Source organism: Ochlerotatus camptorhynchus, unplaced genomic scaffold (assembly GCF_037179485.1).
Source record: "Ochlerotatus camptorhynchus isolate MF236.1 unplaced genomic scaffold, CSIRO-AGI_Acam_v1.1 ptg000146l, whole genome shotgun sequence".
NCBI lineage: Eukaryota > Metazoa > Arthropoda > Insecta > Diptera > Culicidae > Ochlerotatus > Ochlerotatus camptorhynchus.
In genome coordinates, this window is record NW_027040636.1 from 2350379 (window position 1) to 2370582 (window position 20204).

Genomic DNA, 20204 nt, shown 5'->3' on the forward strand with positions numbered 1-20204 from the left:
TTATTCAATAATAAAAACCGATTTGAACCGGGAACATCGGGAATTTCAAAATCAAAATTCACTGGCCACCCTATCTATGGAACCATGATCGTATAAGTGGCTCAATAATGGAGCAAATGACTTGTTTTATTTATATAAAATATAACGGCGCCGGTGGTGTAGTGGTAAGCGTGATTACCTCTCACCCCAGCAGGCCTGGTTCAATCCCAGTCGGCGCCGTCGGGATGTTCTGAGGCATAACATCTCTGATCACGCCTTCCTTCGGATGGGAAGTAAAGCCGTTGGTTCAGCCCCGGTTCATGAGTTGATGGGTCGATAGGTAGGGTCCAGGTGTGGGAGCTGCCTTCCTGGCACGTCGGTAGCATTGGTGCTCAGCACGGAAAACAAGATCAACGGAAAAAAAAACAAACCAAAGAAATAAAAAAAAAATTATATAAAATGAATTAAACATTCCTTCCTACATCTCAGCTATCCAAATTGTCGCTCCCCTTTTCTATTGTAGGGGAAATATTTTCATTTTGTAGTTGAGCTTTTCATTTTATTGATAACCTCTCCTCCATCATTATTTTACTTCAATCAAATGTAGACTAGGGGAAACACTGCTATTGTTGCGATACGTTTGAAGCGTTAGGAGCCTGGAGACTCCATACACAACAATAGGTTCCTAACGCTTCTAACGTATCGCAACAATAGGAGTGTTTCCCTTACATAAAATGGTTAAAATGTTTTACTTACATGCTATGCATTATTTCTATGATTTTTTAATCAGATTTTGATTTGTTCTTTTGACATAGTGATGCTAATGACTTCACAGTGTAGATTATACTGTGGCATCATTCTAACGATTGATGGGGCAATTTTTTGCGTAATTTGTTGTGTTGATTTTTCTGAGACTAATTTCCATGTTCTGAGATGCCGAGGGTGCTTAAACTTTTAATTGTGAGAGTAATTGTGATGATTCTATGCGATGTGAAATAATGTCATTGATGAAGAAAAGCATTGCAAGTTCCCGGTGTTCTTTGAGTACTTGTAAGTTGATGAGCATGCAGCGTGCTTCATATGTAAGTGTGTGGACAGTTAGAACCAAAGTTAGCGTGGTATAACTAAAATTTAAAATGCTTCCATAGTATTAATTCCCATACACACTTCAAACCATTTGCGCGATCTCTAAACCTTCATCAATCTCTATCATTTTTTACACATAGGGTAAACGCTCCTATAGTTGCGGTACGTTAGAAGCGTTAGGTTCCTATAGTTGTGTATTGAGTCTCCATGCACAACTATAGGAACCTAACGCTTCTAACGCACCGCAACTATAGGAGCGTTTCCCCTACTCATTTTTGTTCTGAATCAAACTGGAGGGAAATAAGTTTTTTTTTCAAAATGAAGCCCCCTACTACACAGTGGTTCATGATGGGAATTTAGCAGGAAAGAAGACCAACTGTTTTACCTGACTCATAACGAATAAACGTTGTGTCCGCGGGCCTCGAATAAAACGCATAGGTACGTCGTCTAATTTATCATATCATAATTAATTAAATTTTAGACTAGTTAATGTCCCCCCTTATATACCGTCTATTCGTGATGAATCAGGTAGCAAAGTAGTTTTTTTTATATTCTAGAAGTTCGGCGTCTTCCGTGAGGATTTTTCACTTAAAATCTCGTTCTGTGTGTTTTCAAAATTAATTTTTAAATTGTCGGAAAAATCAGAAATCAATTATGATATATTGCTTAGGAATGGGATGGAAAAAAAGTCGTCAACAAAATAGCTTTAAATCATCTCAGCTATAACTTTACCAAAGATCATGTGTTCTTATTATCAAAAATAAGAAAATTAGCACCCTCAAATATTTAAACAAAACATGTTGATAAAACAAATTCAAAAGGTGAAGCAATCTCAAAGATATAAACCAGTAACCCAATGTCATGAATCCTGAGATGAGCTAGCCTACTGTTAAAAATCTCATTGATAAAGAATAAAAAATAAAGTAACCCAATATACATATATCGTGCCGATTCAAATTTCGGACACTTAAACTCGAATTTCGGACACTTTTAAAAGTTGATTATCTCGGTCGAATATGATCCACATGTCTTGTAAATTTTAAATTTTTTTGACTAGTGCCCTCCACGATCATCTAACATTATTACTTTGTTTCTAACTGGATGTAATATTTAATTAAAAATGAAAGTGTCCGAAATTTGAATCGGAACGGTATGTAGTCTACACTGATTGCCGAAATAAATTAATAAACCGCATCTCTGAAGCGAACCAACGTAATTCATTTCAAATTTGGAATGCTACACATCCTTAAAAATATGCTTCAAGAATAAAAACTTATGCTTTTATTTTAATATAGCATTCCACCACAAATCAATTAATTAATATTTTCTGCTTTCCTCCAGTCGAATACCTTTTAGGCTTCGTGCACAAATTACGTAACACATAGAAGAGGGAGGGGGTCGAGCTTGCGTTACTTATTGTTACCACCCTTTATGCGACCAGAGATTTTATGCCTCAGAAAATCCTGACGGTGTCGAGTTGGATTGATAACCCTTGTATCTATAACATAATAAAAACTTCTCAACTGTTAATTGAGATTTTTTATTCAATCTTGAAAAAAGGGAGCTAGTGAATTAGCGTAACGTAATTTTAAAGGGTGAGGTGAGCCTTGTCAAGCGTTACTTATTGTTGCATAAGGAAGGAGGGGTCCAAAATCCGGATGATTTACGTTAAGTAATTTGTGTACCGCGCCTTACTGTCCATTTCTAATCGTCAGATAATATCTCGACATCATCGATGAATCAAACTTGTATATAAAAACTCAATTAATTTTTAATGCACTCACTCCATCACCCTTTTTGTCACTCATATGATGCGAATATTGTGAGATAGGCAAATGCAACAACAATACCCCTTTCGCTTCTTCAAACCAACAAAAAATACTTTCACACCTATATGTTGCATGTAACTGTAATATTGTGCAACATAGCTTGAGTATTTTTCATCCAACAGCGATAATGATCGCCTTACTTCCTAAATGTTATAATTTTCAATCATAATTCAGCTTCCTACGGGTATGGTTTATTACCCTTCTTACACCCAAGAAAGGTATACATACCGATTTTGTTTTTTCTTTATTTCGACACATTTTTATTCATTTCGACCAAAGCAATCAGTGCGCAAATAGTAGGCTGCACCGCATTAACAGATCCATAGATTTGTACACCACCACCACCGGTACGAATTATGGTATCCCAATCCCATCCATCGCTTAATACCTACTGTATAGTTACGTTAGGGTATTGTCTGTTTTTTTTTTTTTTTTTTCATTTTACTGCTTACTCTTGTGATTGAATTAACTTTCCAACAGCTATACGACCACTGTTCGTTCTATTACTACACTGCTTTTGAACAACCATAATGTAACGTTGCTGCTGTGTCATAAAGCACGAACTACATGAGCTTTAATATTCAGCAAAGCGTCAAACTGGAAACGGTTTTATACTGCTGAAAAGCTTCGAGTGTCGTTACTGTTCTCCTCATTCTCCTCAACTGAACACTACACACTCAATCACAGTTTCGCTGTTCAGTTTTTTTTTTATAGTTTTTGAACCGTAAAATATAAAATCTAGCTAGTATTTAGTTTTTCTACATGAAATTACTGATGTTCAGCAACTCTTTCTACTAACTACTGAATACGGTAATGGCAAGTGCTGAAATGAGCATTCCGGTACTGGATAATAATTCAGTGAAATAAAATACTGAGTTTTCTGTATATAATACGCTTTACTGATCTGTCATTAACCGAAATTTTGAAATTACCGATCATACCAGTAAATCGGATTTCTTGTGTCAGTTTATTCCTCGCTTTTGTTTTCGTAGGTATGAGTATGAAATGAAGACGGTTTTAAAAGAAGGCAATCAAGGAGAGCAGAGTTTGTTTTGTAAGATGAAATTTGCATTAAAAATGTTTTTTTCGTAGATGTACAAGATGGAAGAGTCTGCCTGAATTCTGTATCCGAATTTTCAAATCAGTTTGTTGAAGCACCATGAAGGATATCATCCAAACCATTAGTGGAATAGTTCTGTCATTTGAGTAATCGTTCGTTTATGGTATTTTTGTTATTAGGGAAATGAATTTTGTTTGTTTTTGTTTTCGCAATAAACCCCAAATAATTCCATGAATTTCAGAGTTGGTTGGAAATGCTAACATGAAGCAAGGTTGCAAAGACTCATTTCAGCTAAAATAATGTTTTTTGGAATAATAAAACCAAAAGATGGTATCATGGCATGTTTTACTAGTAACTTACAAGAAGAGGTTACAAAGTATGCGTTGGAAACATAAAACCTGTAAATTTTGCTTTCTATGAGTCACAATCAGCGATTTGCTGATCGCTGAGTGAGTGAGTGAGTGAGTGAGTGAGTTTGTGAAAAACCGCTGATTGTGACTCTCATGAAGTGAAATAAACAAGTTTAATATGTCAAACACATTCTTTGCAACCTCTTCTTGTATCCTACCAATTCAAAATTTGATCATGGCATCTAATTATTTCATAATTTAGAAAAACATTGTTTTAGCTGAAATGAGTCTTTGCAACCTTGACATGAAGCTTTAGTGTGATAATTTATTAGCTAGATAATGGCCTTTAGAAGAAAGTAGGTGGATAGTTCCGTTAGAGTACGGTAGTATGAAAATTGAATAGAAGTTGAAAATGAGCGAGGGCCATTAATGCGACAGTTTTTTTTTAAGTCAGACGCACATCTTTTGTCTAACCCGTACGATGTACGCGGAGACTTGAAGTATGTCTTCAAGTCTACAGGCAAAAGATGTGCGTTCTCCTTTTGCTCATAACTGACTGCGGCTGTGGAATAGTTCTAGCGACGTTTCATCACTACCTAAAGCCCCACGTTTGCGATAGCATTTCAAGTCGATGGTGGGTTATAATGCAATTCTTCTTTACCCAACTATTGTGTTGCTCCTCTCGTCATGACCAACGTGGTCATCCCAACTCTGAAAATCGCTAACTTCGCGTATGAAGTAACATAAAAACACTTTGAATCCATGAATTTGCTGAATTTTTCGCCAAATTACCGTAAAAAAAAATACCAATTAAAACTAGTAAACAATCAAACAAATCACTTAGAAAGCCAGCTACGATACTTTTTGACAGTTAATAATTTCGACGATTTACTGAGCTTTCAGTAAAGGCGAGGTTTTGAGGTGTGATTGATAACTAAAAACTCAGCTGATTAAAAATAAAGTAAAATTTTACTAACTTCGGTAATCTAAACTCTGTGTGTAACTTTGAAACTAACTCAAAATTAAGAAGATATCTCCGAACACGGTGGGTAAAAAACTTTACGCCGAATACGAAGCCTCCGAAAAACGTGTAACGGCATTTCATATGTGATAAGAGTGCTTTTTTCAAACAGGCGAAAACACGAAAATTGTTTTTTAATATGTTTGTAAAATATGTACCGCATACTATATAAAAACTGTATAACGGGAATACCCTAAGCTACAATATCGAGCCAATGTTTCTAGTTTGGAAAAAGCGCAGCGACTAAATTTAATCTTTACATTATACCATCAAAGCTACCCGCATTATCAAAGATACCCCGTTTTACGGTACCACTAAGAGTTCCTAGGGGTAAGCGTGGTTGCCTTACCCCAAAGGGCCTATAATTTCATTCTTAAATCACAGTTCCAATGTTTTCGAAAAACTGAGGGGCTCTAGGATAAATTTCTAAGATTTATCACCTTTACGGATGTTTTGGATCTTCCGGAGGACCGTTCCGTTGTCTCCAGTGTCCATATATAGGAACCATGACTGTATTCTGGCTAGTTATGAACATTTGTGCTCATTAATCAACATTATTGATATTGCCGTTTTTCGGAGACATCGTCTTCGGAGTGTTAATAGTTCTCAAAATTGAGAAAACGATTACTAAAAAAAATTGAAACTAAGTAAGGTAATTCAATTTTGAGACCTCAGTAACCGCATTTCTCATGAAAATAAGTGAAATCCTCTAAATTTTGAGTAATTTTAAACAACCGTGAGAGTAAAAAACGACTCAGAAATCTGAGTAAAAATCATTCCCAAACATGTTGCTTGAATATAGGTTCTGTTTACTCAGTTTCATGCAGATTTTTACTCATTACTTACTTTACACACTTTACTACTGCCGTAGAATTTCATTAACATTTGAATTTCGTTTATTCAAATTTGCAAAAACTGCTCATAGACTCAATAAAATTTTTTCTCGATTTTCCTCATATTCGAATATAAGTTATAGGGGAAATGAATATAATGTCGGCCTAAATGCCTCTAATTTGGGCCCATACATAAATTCAGCAACCGACTAAATTTTCAATAGCGACCAAAAGTATCCATTAGTACCGTCACAATGACGCGTTCATCTAGATAAAATGGATAAATAGTAGATTTTTAGCTATAGGCCCAATCTTAGATCGATAAGCCAACATTAGAGCCATTTCCCCTATTTACTCATTTTCGAGGAAATTTTTAGTCAGTTTATGAGTAATCGATGTTTTTGCGAATTTAAGAAAATTGAAGTGAGATTCAACGGCCGTGTATGAGTAACCACCGTGTAGTAGCACAGCAAACAAGGAGTAGCAATTTCAAATTTGTATGTTTTATGGAAGCTGACATTTGTGCCTTTAAAGTTTCACACTAAGGCTTCCTTAGAGTATCACCTTAAGCGAAACTGACTAAATGAAACACAAATTTACTTACAGCAAACGCAAATATTCAAGTACGAAAGCAGACCGCCACATGGATTTATTATGGAAATCATAAGTTTGACTTATAAAACATAATTTTAAAATAATGGAATACATTAGTTAGCTTATGAAACTTAAAATGTTATTATAAAATAGAGCAGAACAAAGAACCACCTCGTTATGAAACTTAAACTGTCCAGGTTCATAAATCAACGTTGGACAAAGAATAGAACAAATTAGTAAACATTAACTGCACAACATTTTAAAAACAACCTTTTATTTTCCTGATTTGACAACAGGTATAAGCTTATCTTTGAACCTTGACATATTATGTTCATGTTTAAAACTCGCTTGAGAATTATCACTGAAATTTTCAAATTAAGATTATAAAACTATAAAGTGTGAGAGAAATTACTGTTTTTGTTTGGTTTGATAAAGTTGGTTGGCTATTTACTTAGGTATGGGGATTTAGATTGCGCCAAAATAAGCCGAACTGCACAATATGTTGAGATGTTATATTCGCCTAAAAATAGGTAAGGTGCATGAATCCATTGAATGGTATAAAAATTTCCTTACTTAACCACTGAATTCAAATTAGAGACTGTACCAATTTGTTTAGAGAGCAGCTTATTCGCTCGGATGTAACTCGGGATAAAAATCCTCCTTGACCGTCATAAAAATTACACGTGTGCAATACGAACTAAAGAATCTTCACTAACAACTTCAAGTCATTTGGTATCGTGATTAAATGTTATCTGCTTTTAGAAGAAAAAAAAATGACATAGGGTAGATGTACCAGTTATGGTTATGCGTTCCTATTATGGTGTGTTCCAATTATGGCCTATGGGAATTCCATAGGCCATAATTGGAACACACCATAATAGAAACGTATGACCATAACTGGTACACTCACCCTATAAATTTTCTAAAAAATCTGTGGAAAAACAGATTTTTTTTTCGATTTTTGATAACTTTTAACAATATTTAAACAAGTAAACAAAGCAAATCCCTTATAACCTTCAAAGGACCAGTATAGTATGAGGTCGCAATCAAACGAACTCAAATGTGTGAAATCGATTGACCGACGCACATAATTGAGACTGCTTTAGAACAGGTGCAATCGTGTCATCTTTCGCTTAAATGCAAATGCTCTGAACGTGCTACTACTGTATCTGTCACTTGTATATGTGCCTCTTTGATTCTGACAATGATGCAAGTCTTCTTGATACAATGTCTTCGATAATATCACTGAAGACAGCAAGTCTTTATTTCATGTAGAATATAAATTATTGAATAATATTATCCTGGATTGATATCTACTGCCCATAAACGCATAACATTCCCATCTTTACTTGATTTCCTATTCACATGGGCCACCTATGCTTTTATGGGTAGTATTATATTATAAATGTCCCATATTATATGCAATCGTTACGCACCGTGGGACTCTTATGCGTATAACGGCAGCCCTGTGACAACCGATGAAGGAAAAGAACACTCTGAAAACATTTTCAAAAATACTTTTATATTTATCATGGTTTTACAATATAGTTTTATATATAGTAGACTTACTTTAATGATGCATTTTTAGTGTTAGATCGAGAACCTAAGAAAAGCTGCCCATTTGAACACTGTTTCTAAATAAAACATAGGTACTGGATTGTTAACACATATGCTTCTTTATTTTCTTTTGTACATTATGTTGGATTCATTCACAACTATTTCGTTAGAGGCTTTATTTTCATTAGTCGCCTTCCTCTTTGTATATGCTCTTATGTAAAAGTCATAAAATAGTTTTATTTGAAGAGCCATGTTGGGAGCATGGAACAAGCAATGTCCCACCGGAACGGGACAGCCTGGAAGCATTGCGAACATCAAATTTATCAACACTGTTGCCAGTTGAGACTGTGGTGAAGCAAAAATTTGTGATAATTTAGTTTATTATCCATCACAGGTACCTACAATGCGAATTTACTTACCATCTGAAGTATGGTGACAAATTTTTTGACAGGAATTAAACTGAAGGGAATCTGGTTCGCAAATATCGAACACAGATAATATGAGTACATGAATATGTGAACTATGCTGTTCACGATGATTGTATAGCTGAGCATGCTACCTAAATGTGTAAGTTTACATTAGAAAAAAAAATCATCATTATTAAAACCAACGTACCTCCACCATACTTCGCAAAGCCCCACGATGTCACTAACGCATAGCAATGATGGTACACGTGGAAGAAACTGATTTGTGTATTTTTCTTTCTCAAGGCGTACATTACTGTTTCTACAAGTTCAGACATCTTCAGTAGATAAGTAAAGTATGCAGCATAAATGAACCCTACAGAATCCTTCTCGTCTGAAAAATCAGGCGCTTTGCATTTATAGAAATAGTCGAACGTCCAACCGTGATTATAAAACAGGTAAATGGAATAACCACTGCCAAACATTTGGAATATGTTATAAATGATTATGGGTAGCTTTAACTGCATTGGCTTCCTGTTTTGCATCACACTATAAAAAAAATAATGTTACGAATAGTCAGATGGAAATGATTTGAAACTTACTGTGGCACTATCCGGCACACTAGCAATAAGTAAAATCCAATGCATGATATGAACCATAGCGGATTATGCACTAATAGTAAATCCTTTGTTCTACCGTCAGCTATATCTTCTACAAGAAACTTGTATAATCCTTTCAAACTAGTCACATTTCGTAGTAAGTAGTGCATTGCACCTTCACCTTCCATTAGTTCTGAGCATAAAGCAATTCTATACTAACAACACTGTACCAAACTTTGTTCGACCTAAACAATCTGTTGTGTAACTGGAAACGCTTCATAGGCTTGATGCCCTTTTAATAACTTATTTATCAAAAGCGAGACGCCTCCTACATGTTAAAAGGCGTAAACAAATCTACAGTGTGTGTTTATCTTGAAAGGCGTGTGATGCATACCTGTGCGAATGGATTTATGTCACCGAAAATATTATACACGTTCTTTCTGTTGGCCTTTAGGATATGACGAATAGAGTACTTTTGAAAACCTCAGCGTCGCAAATATAGTTAAAACAATAATTGTCCTTTCAGAACACCCGTTTGATAACCGTTGTTCCGCGTCAAACACTAAACACACGTGTGAACTTCTCGAAATGCTATGGCATATTCTGAGGTTAGCGTGTAAAAAGTTCAGCACAGCTAGTACACATCGGCTAATGCTATTCAACGGACGTATTATTCCCAGCGTTCCGTGCTGGTGGATAAACTAACATTTCTATTTGATCATCATTCATATAAGCCCCAGTGTAGTCCCATCGAAATTTAACGGAAATGGTGAATAACTAACATCAACGTTGACTTGTATGTATATATTTATTAGTGTGGACTATGTAACTCTACAACCACCAACTCTGGTAACAGGGAGGAACCATCCCAGGGCTGAAAGTCTCCTTAATAAAGATATAAAAAACTACCAACTCCCCACTGCTCTATAAATTTGTATTAAGGGCCTAAACAAATTTGAATATTTAATTTCCGTTTTGAGACGTCAATACAAATTAATAGATCTATCTTAACCCACCCTAATTTTTATGTTGTTTTCATAATTATACCATGCCAATTCCGTTCAACATTTGATGGTGTTCATATAAACTGTAATCACTACTATTGTGTTGCATATCAATGTGTGTAAAAACGTAATTTAAAGCTTACATGTGTAAAAATAGTCACAGAATATCTACGATATGGTTGCATGGGCATGGTGGCATGGTACCTGGTTATGGCATTGTGCTTTGATGGTTCATTCAGTAAATTGGTTGATTTGGAAACATTATCTAAATAAGTCTATCTGTCAATTGAAGCGCGAACTACATTATCTGTATATTATATACGTTTTGAATTCAAATGTTGTCGTTGCAATTCGGTTTTAACCCTGCCTTTAGCTTAGTGTTGTTTTAGGCACTGTAGCAGTTGTAATTATAGAGCTGGAAGCCTGTATCGTTTTAGATGCGTACATATATTGTGTATCAAGCTTCATAATAAATAATTAAAAACTGCAACTATCATCAGCTCTCAACCTAAATAGTTTTTTTTTCAGTACTTGCACAGTTGTCAATTGAGTGTTTTCTAAGTCTGTACCATTTTTACATTGGTATTCGGTGTGGCACAATGATACTATATTCCAAAACAATATCAGAATTAAGGACAGAATCTGAAATGATCAATTATGACTGGCAGTGTGTCATTAAATTGTATACTGTTTCTCGAGGATTTTTCATCTTAAGGGGGTATTCCCAATCTTTTGCCTTTTTTCGGCCTGTTTTTCAATTAATTTTTTTTCAAGGAAAATGAATAGTAATGCGCCTAACTCTTTGGGATTCTTGTTTATTGAACATTAAAGTTTACAAATAAATTTTTTTCGACATAAAAAAAGACATTATTGACGTCACAAAATGGCGGCAAACAGACCCCTGTTCGCCGCAAACGCCTGGACGGGCGAAGACTTTTCTCTGGAACGGCTTCATCTGAAACAGATTTCGTGATGAAATTATAATCTGCATAAGATTCTCTGGAGCTTCTCCCGTTGGCAGCAAAAAATCTTGCAAATTAACAAAATGGCGGCCATATGAAAAAACAGGTGATTTTTAGCCCGCTTTTTTGCAGCTTTAAGGTGCTTCAAACAATGTTAAATGTTAATATTTTTGGCTGAAAGTGGGAGAAGCTCCAAAAAATTTAATAAGGAACAAAATGCGCAAAGATTCAAGTCAATATCTCTTATAGTTTCTGAGAAAAATCTTCGCCCGATAAAAAAAATGTGGTTTCGAGAAAAACGCGTTTAAAGTTTTGACTTTAGTTAAAACCATTTGGGGGTTCTTACCATTAGTCAGCTATGCCTGGACACCGAATTCGCTGATCGGAAAACGGCTTGGGGGGATGAAAGTATATAGTCTAAAGTACAAAAAAACGTGAAAAAAAAAAATTTGATTTTTTGAAAAAAAAGATCGGGAATACCCCCTTAAATAAAATGTTTTATTGAGTAAACATTAATTTTCTAACATATAAAACTACATTTGGTATTTATTGTAAAAATCTCTTACGTTCCTTACCAATCAGGCTAAGGCATGGTTGTCATTTGGGGTATATTCCACGTGAACAGTTTTTAGTTATTTTAGACCGAGGGGGAGGATGGATAATAGACTGATGCAAAATTTGAAATTTTCGCTCCACAGTGCTCAAACGGTTCCAAATTGGGCCCTGATTAGCCTTCCAAAATTTGAACTCATTTAGTGAGAAACTGACTTGGCACAAACCATTTGAACTTTATATGGAAATTACTATGGAGAAACCATAATTTCGGTTCATATCTATCTCAAAATTCACCAGTTCACTCTGCTTTAGAAAATGATAGCTGAGCTTGTTGAAAACTTTCTCAGCTACAACTTTGTTCAAGACCACTTTTCGATCAAATGTAAGGAACAAAAATTATTAATGATTCAAGTCACTGATGTCTTATGATTATGCTCAATCAACTAGTTCAGCAGGCAACATTGGTGTTTATGGCGCGTAGAATAGAGGACAAAAATCATGGCTACTATGTCACACTGCAGAATACAGTGTTGCCCACAATACAGTTGCTTAATCTTGCTATAAGATTATCAATCTCTTAAACAATTAATAACTATTTAATTTGACGTTTGGCTGAAAAACGATTTTCTGCAAAGTTGTAGCTGATGAAAATTCCCATAAGAATAGCAATTGAGTTTGTTAACAGCACAATATGTAAAAAGACTAGAAGACAATGAACAAAAAGTTTTGTTTTCCCATAGTAATTTCCATATGAACTTCAAATGGTTTGTGCCAAGTCAGTTTCTCACTAAATGAGTTCAAGCTTTAGGAGGCTAATCAGGGCCCAATTTGGAACCGTTTGAGCACTGTGGAGCGAAAATTTCAAATTTTGCATCAGTAGGGTTTTTGATCTAATTTCCGTCCTACTAAGCACAACCCGCGCTTTACCTCTCTTTTCTGAACGAATTTAAACAAAAAATTGAATATTTTTGTCAAAGATGACTTGCTAATTTATTCACCTTTCCATAGGTACCGTTGGATTTGATAAAGAGTCACAAATTGATGAGATATTGTCTCAAATCTAGCACTGCTTCTTGCTTCTAAATTCGTTCTATGAGTTTCAATTCCGTCCTAACGCATTGAAACGCCATTAGATTTTCTTCGTCCTACGGATAAACGTACAAAAAGGGGATTCGCTAGGAACGCTTCTTTTGTTTTGAGAACAATGAGCGTAAATATTCATACAATGCGCTCTAACAGGGTTTGTGTTGTAGCTAATGAACTAGCGCATCGGAACAAACCTATTATTGATTTGTGCACGGTGAAATCATTGATATTATTGATCTTTTCTGATCGATAGAACGGAAATGGGCGATTACGACGAAGTAGCGCTCTACCCTATAATAGATAATCATCCATAAATTCACAAAAAAAAATTATGGACCGTGGACATTTGCCAACCCCTCTCCACTTTTTAAAATGTTCACGTGGTATATGGACAGCTTCTGTTCCGCCGAGCAAGCTATAGGCCCTTTCGTTTTAATAAAAGCCTACGCCTCGACTGACGCGACGCAGCCAAGAATGCTACTTTTTTACTGTCATGCAAAATCAAAACAAAAGCAAAAAGTTAAAAGCGTGCAATCGATTGATAAGTTCTAATAAAATTTAACTATATTTCATTTATTATTACTTTCACAACAAAGATAAGTTGATCCATTTCCTAGTTCATATATTACTCAACGTTTAAATTCATAAGAACAGGTAAATTTGTTATTCTAAACTGAAGTTTGATTTTATAACCTAAAATTTGATACAATCTAGCTAGGTGCACAGTAGGAGAACCCTGTGACAAGAAATATGTAGCGGAAAGAGAAAGTTGTAAGTTATATGCCATTTATAAAATGAATTTGCCTAAAATACTTATCCAAACACATAATAAAGCAAAAACACGATGAAATTAGAAACGTTAGGGCGTTAATTCTTTGGCAAGCATAATGACATCGTCATAGGATGCGATCGATTCGATCATTACAACAATATGGTTCCTTGTGACCAATGCAACAATTGGTGGCACTTTGAGTGTGCCGGAGTGCCGGCTTCTATCAATGAAAGATCATGGGTCTGCAGAAGTTGCAACGAGTGTTGCACATCTGTCAGATTGTGTAGATCAGCTGACTCTAACGTTCGACTACGTCTCAGACAACTAGAGGAAGCAAAATCATTGGAAGATCGCATTCAGATGGCGCAAGCAGAGAGAGAGAGCGTGCATACCTGGCTCTGAAACACAAACTCGAAGCAGAAATTGATTCGGAGAGGGCAGAAACATCCACCGTCGTGAGTTATGGGAGCTGTTCTAGTCGACAAACCTCACTGCAGGACTGGATTGATTTGCAGAATCAGTCATTGGAAGTCGCTGCTCGAGGAGCGAATGTGGAACATATTAGAACCTCCACACCCATACCGTCACAAGCAACTCACAAGCAACAATTGAACACTTTGATCAGATTCAAGAACAACAGGAACAAAAGAAATCCGGCCTGTCGCATTTGGCTAATCCACCGTCAATTCACCCCCCATTAATGGTCAATCTAACTCGTTGTTTTCCCGCATATGGAAACCAACTAGGACTATTCTCGACCGCTGATTCCACCATCAAGCCATGGAGCAGGTTATCAGCACCACGATGATTCTCCACCATTAGTGGGGCCTCATAGCCTAGTCAGTAAAAGCACGGTATTATCAAACCGGAGGCGGCGGGTTCGATTCCCAGTCCGGTCGAGGGAATCTTTCGGATTGCAAATTTTCTCGACTTTCCTGGGCATAGAGTATCATTGTGCTTGCCACACAATATACAAATTCATGCATTGGTATTGGCATCGAAAGCTCTCAATTAATAACTGTGGAAGTGCATTTAGAACACTAAGTTGAGAGCACGCAATAAGCTAATATGCACTAAACAATAAGCTTGAAATGCGAATAAGAAGAAGAAGAAGATTCTCCACCAGTACTGCATCGACAAATTTACGACCAACAACAAGCAATCAAACAACCATGGAATGTTTCCCGATCGACTGTTTCACCACGGGTCAGCTTCGAGTCACGAACGAACAACCAAAAACAAAACGTCAAACCTCCAATATATAATCAGCCACCGCATCCACCTCAAGCACAGAAACAAACCAATCCCACCAAGGTGGTCATTCTCTAAAGCAGGCCTGATAGGACTAGGAACTGTAATTAATAATAATTGAAATTTCACAAGAACTAAAGTTGAAAAGACGCATCTGTGTCACTTGATAAGTTATACATGTAAACCACACAAATTCAAGAAATATAGATCATTTAAAGTCAAAGTCACCTCAAGCACAGTACGGACTAAGCCCTTGGCAGCAACCAGTTGCTCAACAGTTCTACCCAATGCAACAACGGTCTACGTACGAGTAGGAGTAATCAGTGCACTACAACTCGCCCCACGACAGGTGATGCCTAGAGAACAGTCAACATTTTCCGGCGATCCACTCGAATGGCCGATTTTTGTGCAAGCCTTTGAGACGACGACGACCTGTGTGGGATCCAGCCAGATGAGAACCTGGCTAGGCTGCAAAAATGTCTGGTCGGAAATGCTAGAGAGAAGGTGCAAAGCATCCTCACTTTGTCAGCAGCAGTTCCAAATATTATCGAAACATTACGTGACGAGTGTGGTCGCCTCGAACAGTTGGTTAAAAGTAAGGAAGACCCCCATACCCAAAAATAAACAAACTGGAAATCTTAGTCACATTTGGACGTGAGGTCTGTAACCTTGTTACGTATGTGGAAGCCGCGCAGGTGAAAAGCCATATATCTAAAACGCTGTCCAGACTGGAGAGTTATAACATGTTATAACGGTTGTCAAATAATTGCAACACAGAAACCACCATCAAGATAGCGCTATAACATGTTATAACTCTGTAGTCTGAACGTACTATAACCCAATGTTATACGCTAATGTTGCTATCAGAACTGGTAGCCAAACTTCCACCGAACCTCTGACTCGAATGGGGACTCCACACCCAACGAACCGGTGACGTTTCATTATAGTAAAAGCATTCAGCAAGTATACGTGTCTTTGTGTTCACGTGTTCACGGGACGATTTTTTGGATGAATTTGTGAAAGATTATTTCGCTGTAGACAATCTTGGAGTAGAGGGCCTTCCTGCTTTAGAGTCAGTAGATGACGGTCGCGCTACTAAGCGCACACCATTCGGAAGATTTGAGACTGGCTTACTCAGGAAAAGTGATGACATTGAATTCCAGATATTTATAAAATGGCGGAAAAGTGGCTCATATATCTCAAGAAGAAATTGTTGAATGGAGTATCACTAAACTCACTTCTTTTGGCTGGTCCTGACCTACTGAAACCAGTTCTAGCAGTTCTATGCCAATTCCGCCAGTGGCAGTACGCGGTGTCTGGTGATATTCGTCAGATTTTTCACCAGTTTCTGATCATGCTGGCCGATCGTCAAGTGCAACGATTCTTATATCGTTTTGATCCTCACTCAGCTCCCACTGTGTACATACTAGACGTGCCACTTTCGGGGCTGAATGCTTCCGAGTTCAAAAACACTCATCCAGAAGCAGCTGAGGCTATCATCAACAATGTGTATGTAGATGATTACCTGGATAGCAAAGATACCATCGACGAAGCAGTGGATTTGGCGTTGGACGTTCGCACGGTTAACCTGAAAGCTGGTTTCGAACTCAAATTCTGAAGAAATTTTGCGAAGAGCAGGCGAAGAATGGCATGACGGTGTGAAGACCTTTACTGCAGAGAAGTCAACACCTACGGAACGAGTTTGCCATTTTGTTGCCGAGCTATGAATCGATCTGAAACCAACGGGTATTCCCCAAAAAACTTGTTTTGAACTTAATAAGCTTAACCTTGATTACAGTAAACCCTCAAAAAATGCGGATGATAGGGAAAATGTTAATAGAAACCACGTAAACAGTGTCCATGATACGTACGATTTGACTTCATTGGTTAAGACGTTGAATATCTCGAGATCCTGAACAGATATAAAATCACTGTCTTCGGCACAAAGTTGTTCAGGAGGTCAAGGCTTTTTGGCTGATGGACAGTAGTTCAGAATGTTCTCACTAAGTGGCGCTACTATGCATGTGAAATTCTCGCATATAAAGTATCTCTAGATCCTGACCAGATACAAAGTAAATGTCTTCGGCAAAGTTGTTCAGGAAGTCAAGATCTTTTCGTTGGTGAACAGTAGTTCATAATTTCCTCACTACTCGGCGCTAGTATATACATGAAATTCTCGCATATACAATAGCTCGAGATCTTGACCAGCTAGAAAGTTACTGTCTTTGGCAAACTTATTCAGGGGTCACGACTTTTGGCTAGTTCAGAATGTTCTCACCGCGTGGCGCTAGTATACATGTACAATTCTCGCATAGGTCGAGATCCTGAACAGGTCGAGATCCTGAACAGGTATAAATTTACTGACATCAACAAAGTTGTTCAGGAGGTCAAACCTTATTGCTTGGTGTAAAATAGTTCAAAATTTTCTCACTACGCGACGTTAGTATACACGCGAAATTCTCGCATATAATATATCTCGAGATCATGACAAGATTGAAAGTTATTGTCGTCGGCAAAGTTGTTCAGGAGATCTTAACCGTTTTGATAGTGGACAGTAGTTCTGAATTTTCTCGCTACATAGCGCTAGTATACATGAGAAATTCTCGCATGTGATATATCTCGAGATCCTGAACAGATAGAATGTTACTGGATTGGACAAAATTGTTCGAGAGGTCAAAGTCTATTGCTTGGTGCACAATAGTTCAGAATTTTCTCACTTTGCGGCGCTAGTATATACGTGAAATTCTTACATATAAAGTATCGAGAGCTCCATACCAGATACAAAGTTACAGTCTTCGGCAAACTTGTTCAGAGGGTCAAGGCCTTTTGACTGATGGACAGTAATTCAGATTTTTTTTTTCACTTCATGGCGCCAGTATACCCGTGCATTTCTTGCATATGATGTATCTCGAGACATACTAAAAAGTTACTGTCATCGGCAAAGTTGTCCAGGAGATCAAAACCTTTTCGTTGGTGGACAGTACAGAATTTTCTCACTACGTGGCGCTAGGATACACGTGAGAACCTCGCATACATAATATTTCTGCTAGAAATTTACTGTATTCGGTTAAGCTATTAAGGAGATGAAAACCTTTTGGCTGGTGAACAGTAGTTCTGATAGTAGTATTTCGTATATATATATTCGCATATTTCGAATAGTAGTATTTCGCATATACAATATCTAGAGATATTGACCAGCTAGAAAGTTACTGTTTTTGGCAAAAAATTAATAACATGTAACATGTTGTGGTCAACCCTAAACTAGTCACCCACCGCACTTTTCGGGGGAAGGTACTCACTTAATATACTAGCAAGCTGAAGTAATGAAATTGGGTTCTTAGCGGAATGCTTGAATAAAACAGCAAAAACGGTTATCTTCCATTTAATTCCACTTAATTAATTTTGTCATAGATACAACATTAATTAAGTGGAATTACATGGAAGATAACCATTTTTGCTGTTTTATTTAAGCATTCCACTAACAACCCAATTTCATTACTTCATTATGATGGCTACCAAGCCTTTGGGAATGTTTCCTTATTAGAGTTTTTTACATTTTTCTCCTTTACTTTACTTAAATCTTTGATTTTTTTAGTTATGTCCCATTCTACACATTGTAGTTTCATCGAGATGTGATCTTGATATTTTTACCTAGGGAATGAGTACTTAAGGGGGTCAGATTTGGATACGTCTTTAGTGGGATTTACACTGATGAATACATACCTCCAGATACCAAAATGTATTCAGTAGAATTAAATGGAAGATAACCTTTTTTGCTGTTTTATACTAGCAAGGTTTAGGTTTTACGGAAATATCAGTTTGCTACCAGCCAATGACGATGAAACTCTCTTATTTCTCTGAATACAGACGTATTAGTGCAGATTCGTGGGTTCGCATATGTTTCATCCATTTATATGCTTGCAAGCCTAAAAATCTGTACTAATACTTCTAGATAGAGCTGGAATTAGGGCCTAACGGCTTTTGTAAACAATGATTTCTTTGATGATTTCTTGAAATTCAAGGCTCGCCCACGCAAAACAACATCCACATCGGGTAGGTAAAGACTTTCCCTATGCGATGGTTATGTTGGTCTGCGTGGGCGTGCCTTGAATTCCTAGAAATCATCGATAGAAGTCATTGTTTACAAAAGCTGTTACGCCCTAATTCCAGCTCTATCTAGACTTAGCCATTCAGATAAGTATTTAAATGTTTCCTGTGCGTTATGGTTATGTGCAAAATATGCTGTAAAATCATTTGACTTGTTCTATAAATGTGCATAACAAATATTTCTATCTCGTAATTTAAAAAAAAAATATCGCGCTTCTAGCAGCTGCCATCAACACCTGAAATTTTATATGCAAGCTAATCTATCTGAATTCATCATGTGTACTTCTAAAGCTGAACGTTTTGGCTTACTCTCATTAGAACGTATTTTTCACTTTTAGGACCACAATTAAATTCATGTAACTAAATTAGCAAACCTAAAAAGCGAAAAACCTAATGAAATAAAATTGGGCAGTCGGTGTGAAGGAAAAAATACAAAAAAAAAATAACAGTCATTTTCCACTAGAAAAGCTCAAATCTACCGGTCACTTATCAGGTAATATCTTAAAAACTATTTGTTCAAATCATTTGCCCTTGAAAACACATCCAGTTGAATGGTTTTCCAAAGTGTGGAGAAAATTTGAACCCAAAATATTAAATGTGTATTGTAGTTACTGTAATAAAAATAAATACATTTAAATATTTTCAGAATGGCGTGCCAAGATCAAAATTAGCTTGCTTGGTTGTGGAGTAATCTCTTCTTAAAGATAAAATTTTCAAATATCTCGAAAATCCAGGGTTGTAGTCAAGACGGATCTATTCACTTAAGAGCAAATCCAAAAAAAGTCGTTTGTTCAGAATGCCAAAATAAACGTTTTGGTAAAGTTTGATTCAAATCAGTGACATCAACCTCAGGAAATGACCCATATGTATACTAGCGCCGCGTAGTGATAAAGTTCTGAACTATTGTACATCAGCCAAAAAGTCTTGACCCCCTAAACAAGTTTGTCCAAAACAGTAACCTCGGGCTATTGTATATGCTAGAATTTCATGTGTATACTAGCGCCGCGACGTGAGAAAACCAAGGTTGCAAAGACTCATTTCAGCTAAAATAATGTTTTTCGGAATAATAAAACCAAAAGATGGTATGATGGCATGTTTAACTTGTAACTTACAAGAAGAGGTTACAAAGTATGCGTTGGAAACATAACACCTGTA

At 36.6% G+C, this 20204-nt stretch overlaps 2 protein-coding genes across 2 annotated transcripts in view; one reads left to right on the forward strand and one right to left on the reverse strand.

The window, feature by feature from the left end:
• LOC135700976 (oxysterol-binding protein-related protein 9) overlaps window positions 1-20204 on the forward strand; it is a 116060-nt gene that overhangs the window by 55784 nt on the left and 40072 nt on the right. The gene's annotated exons all lie outside the window — the stretch shown is intronic.
• On the reverse strand, window positions 8430-9807 carry LOC135700949 (very long chain fatty acid elongase 7-like). Its single transcript, XM_065221617.1, has 4 exons — window positions 9316-9807; window positions 8925-9262; window positions 8729-8868; window positions 8430-8654 (listed from the first exon to the last, which is right to left on the reverse strand). Exons 1-4 carry the CDS (start codon window positions 9498-9500, stop codon window positions 8430-8432), a joined length of 888 nt encoding a protein of 295 aa, XP_065077689.1. The 5' UTR covers window positions 9501-9807.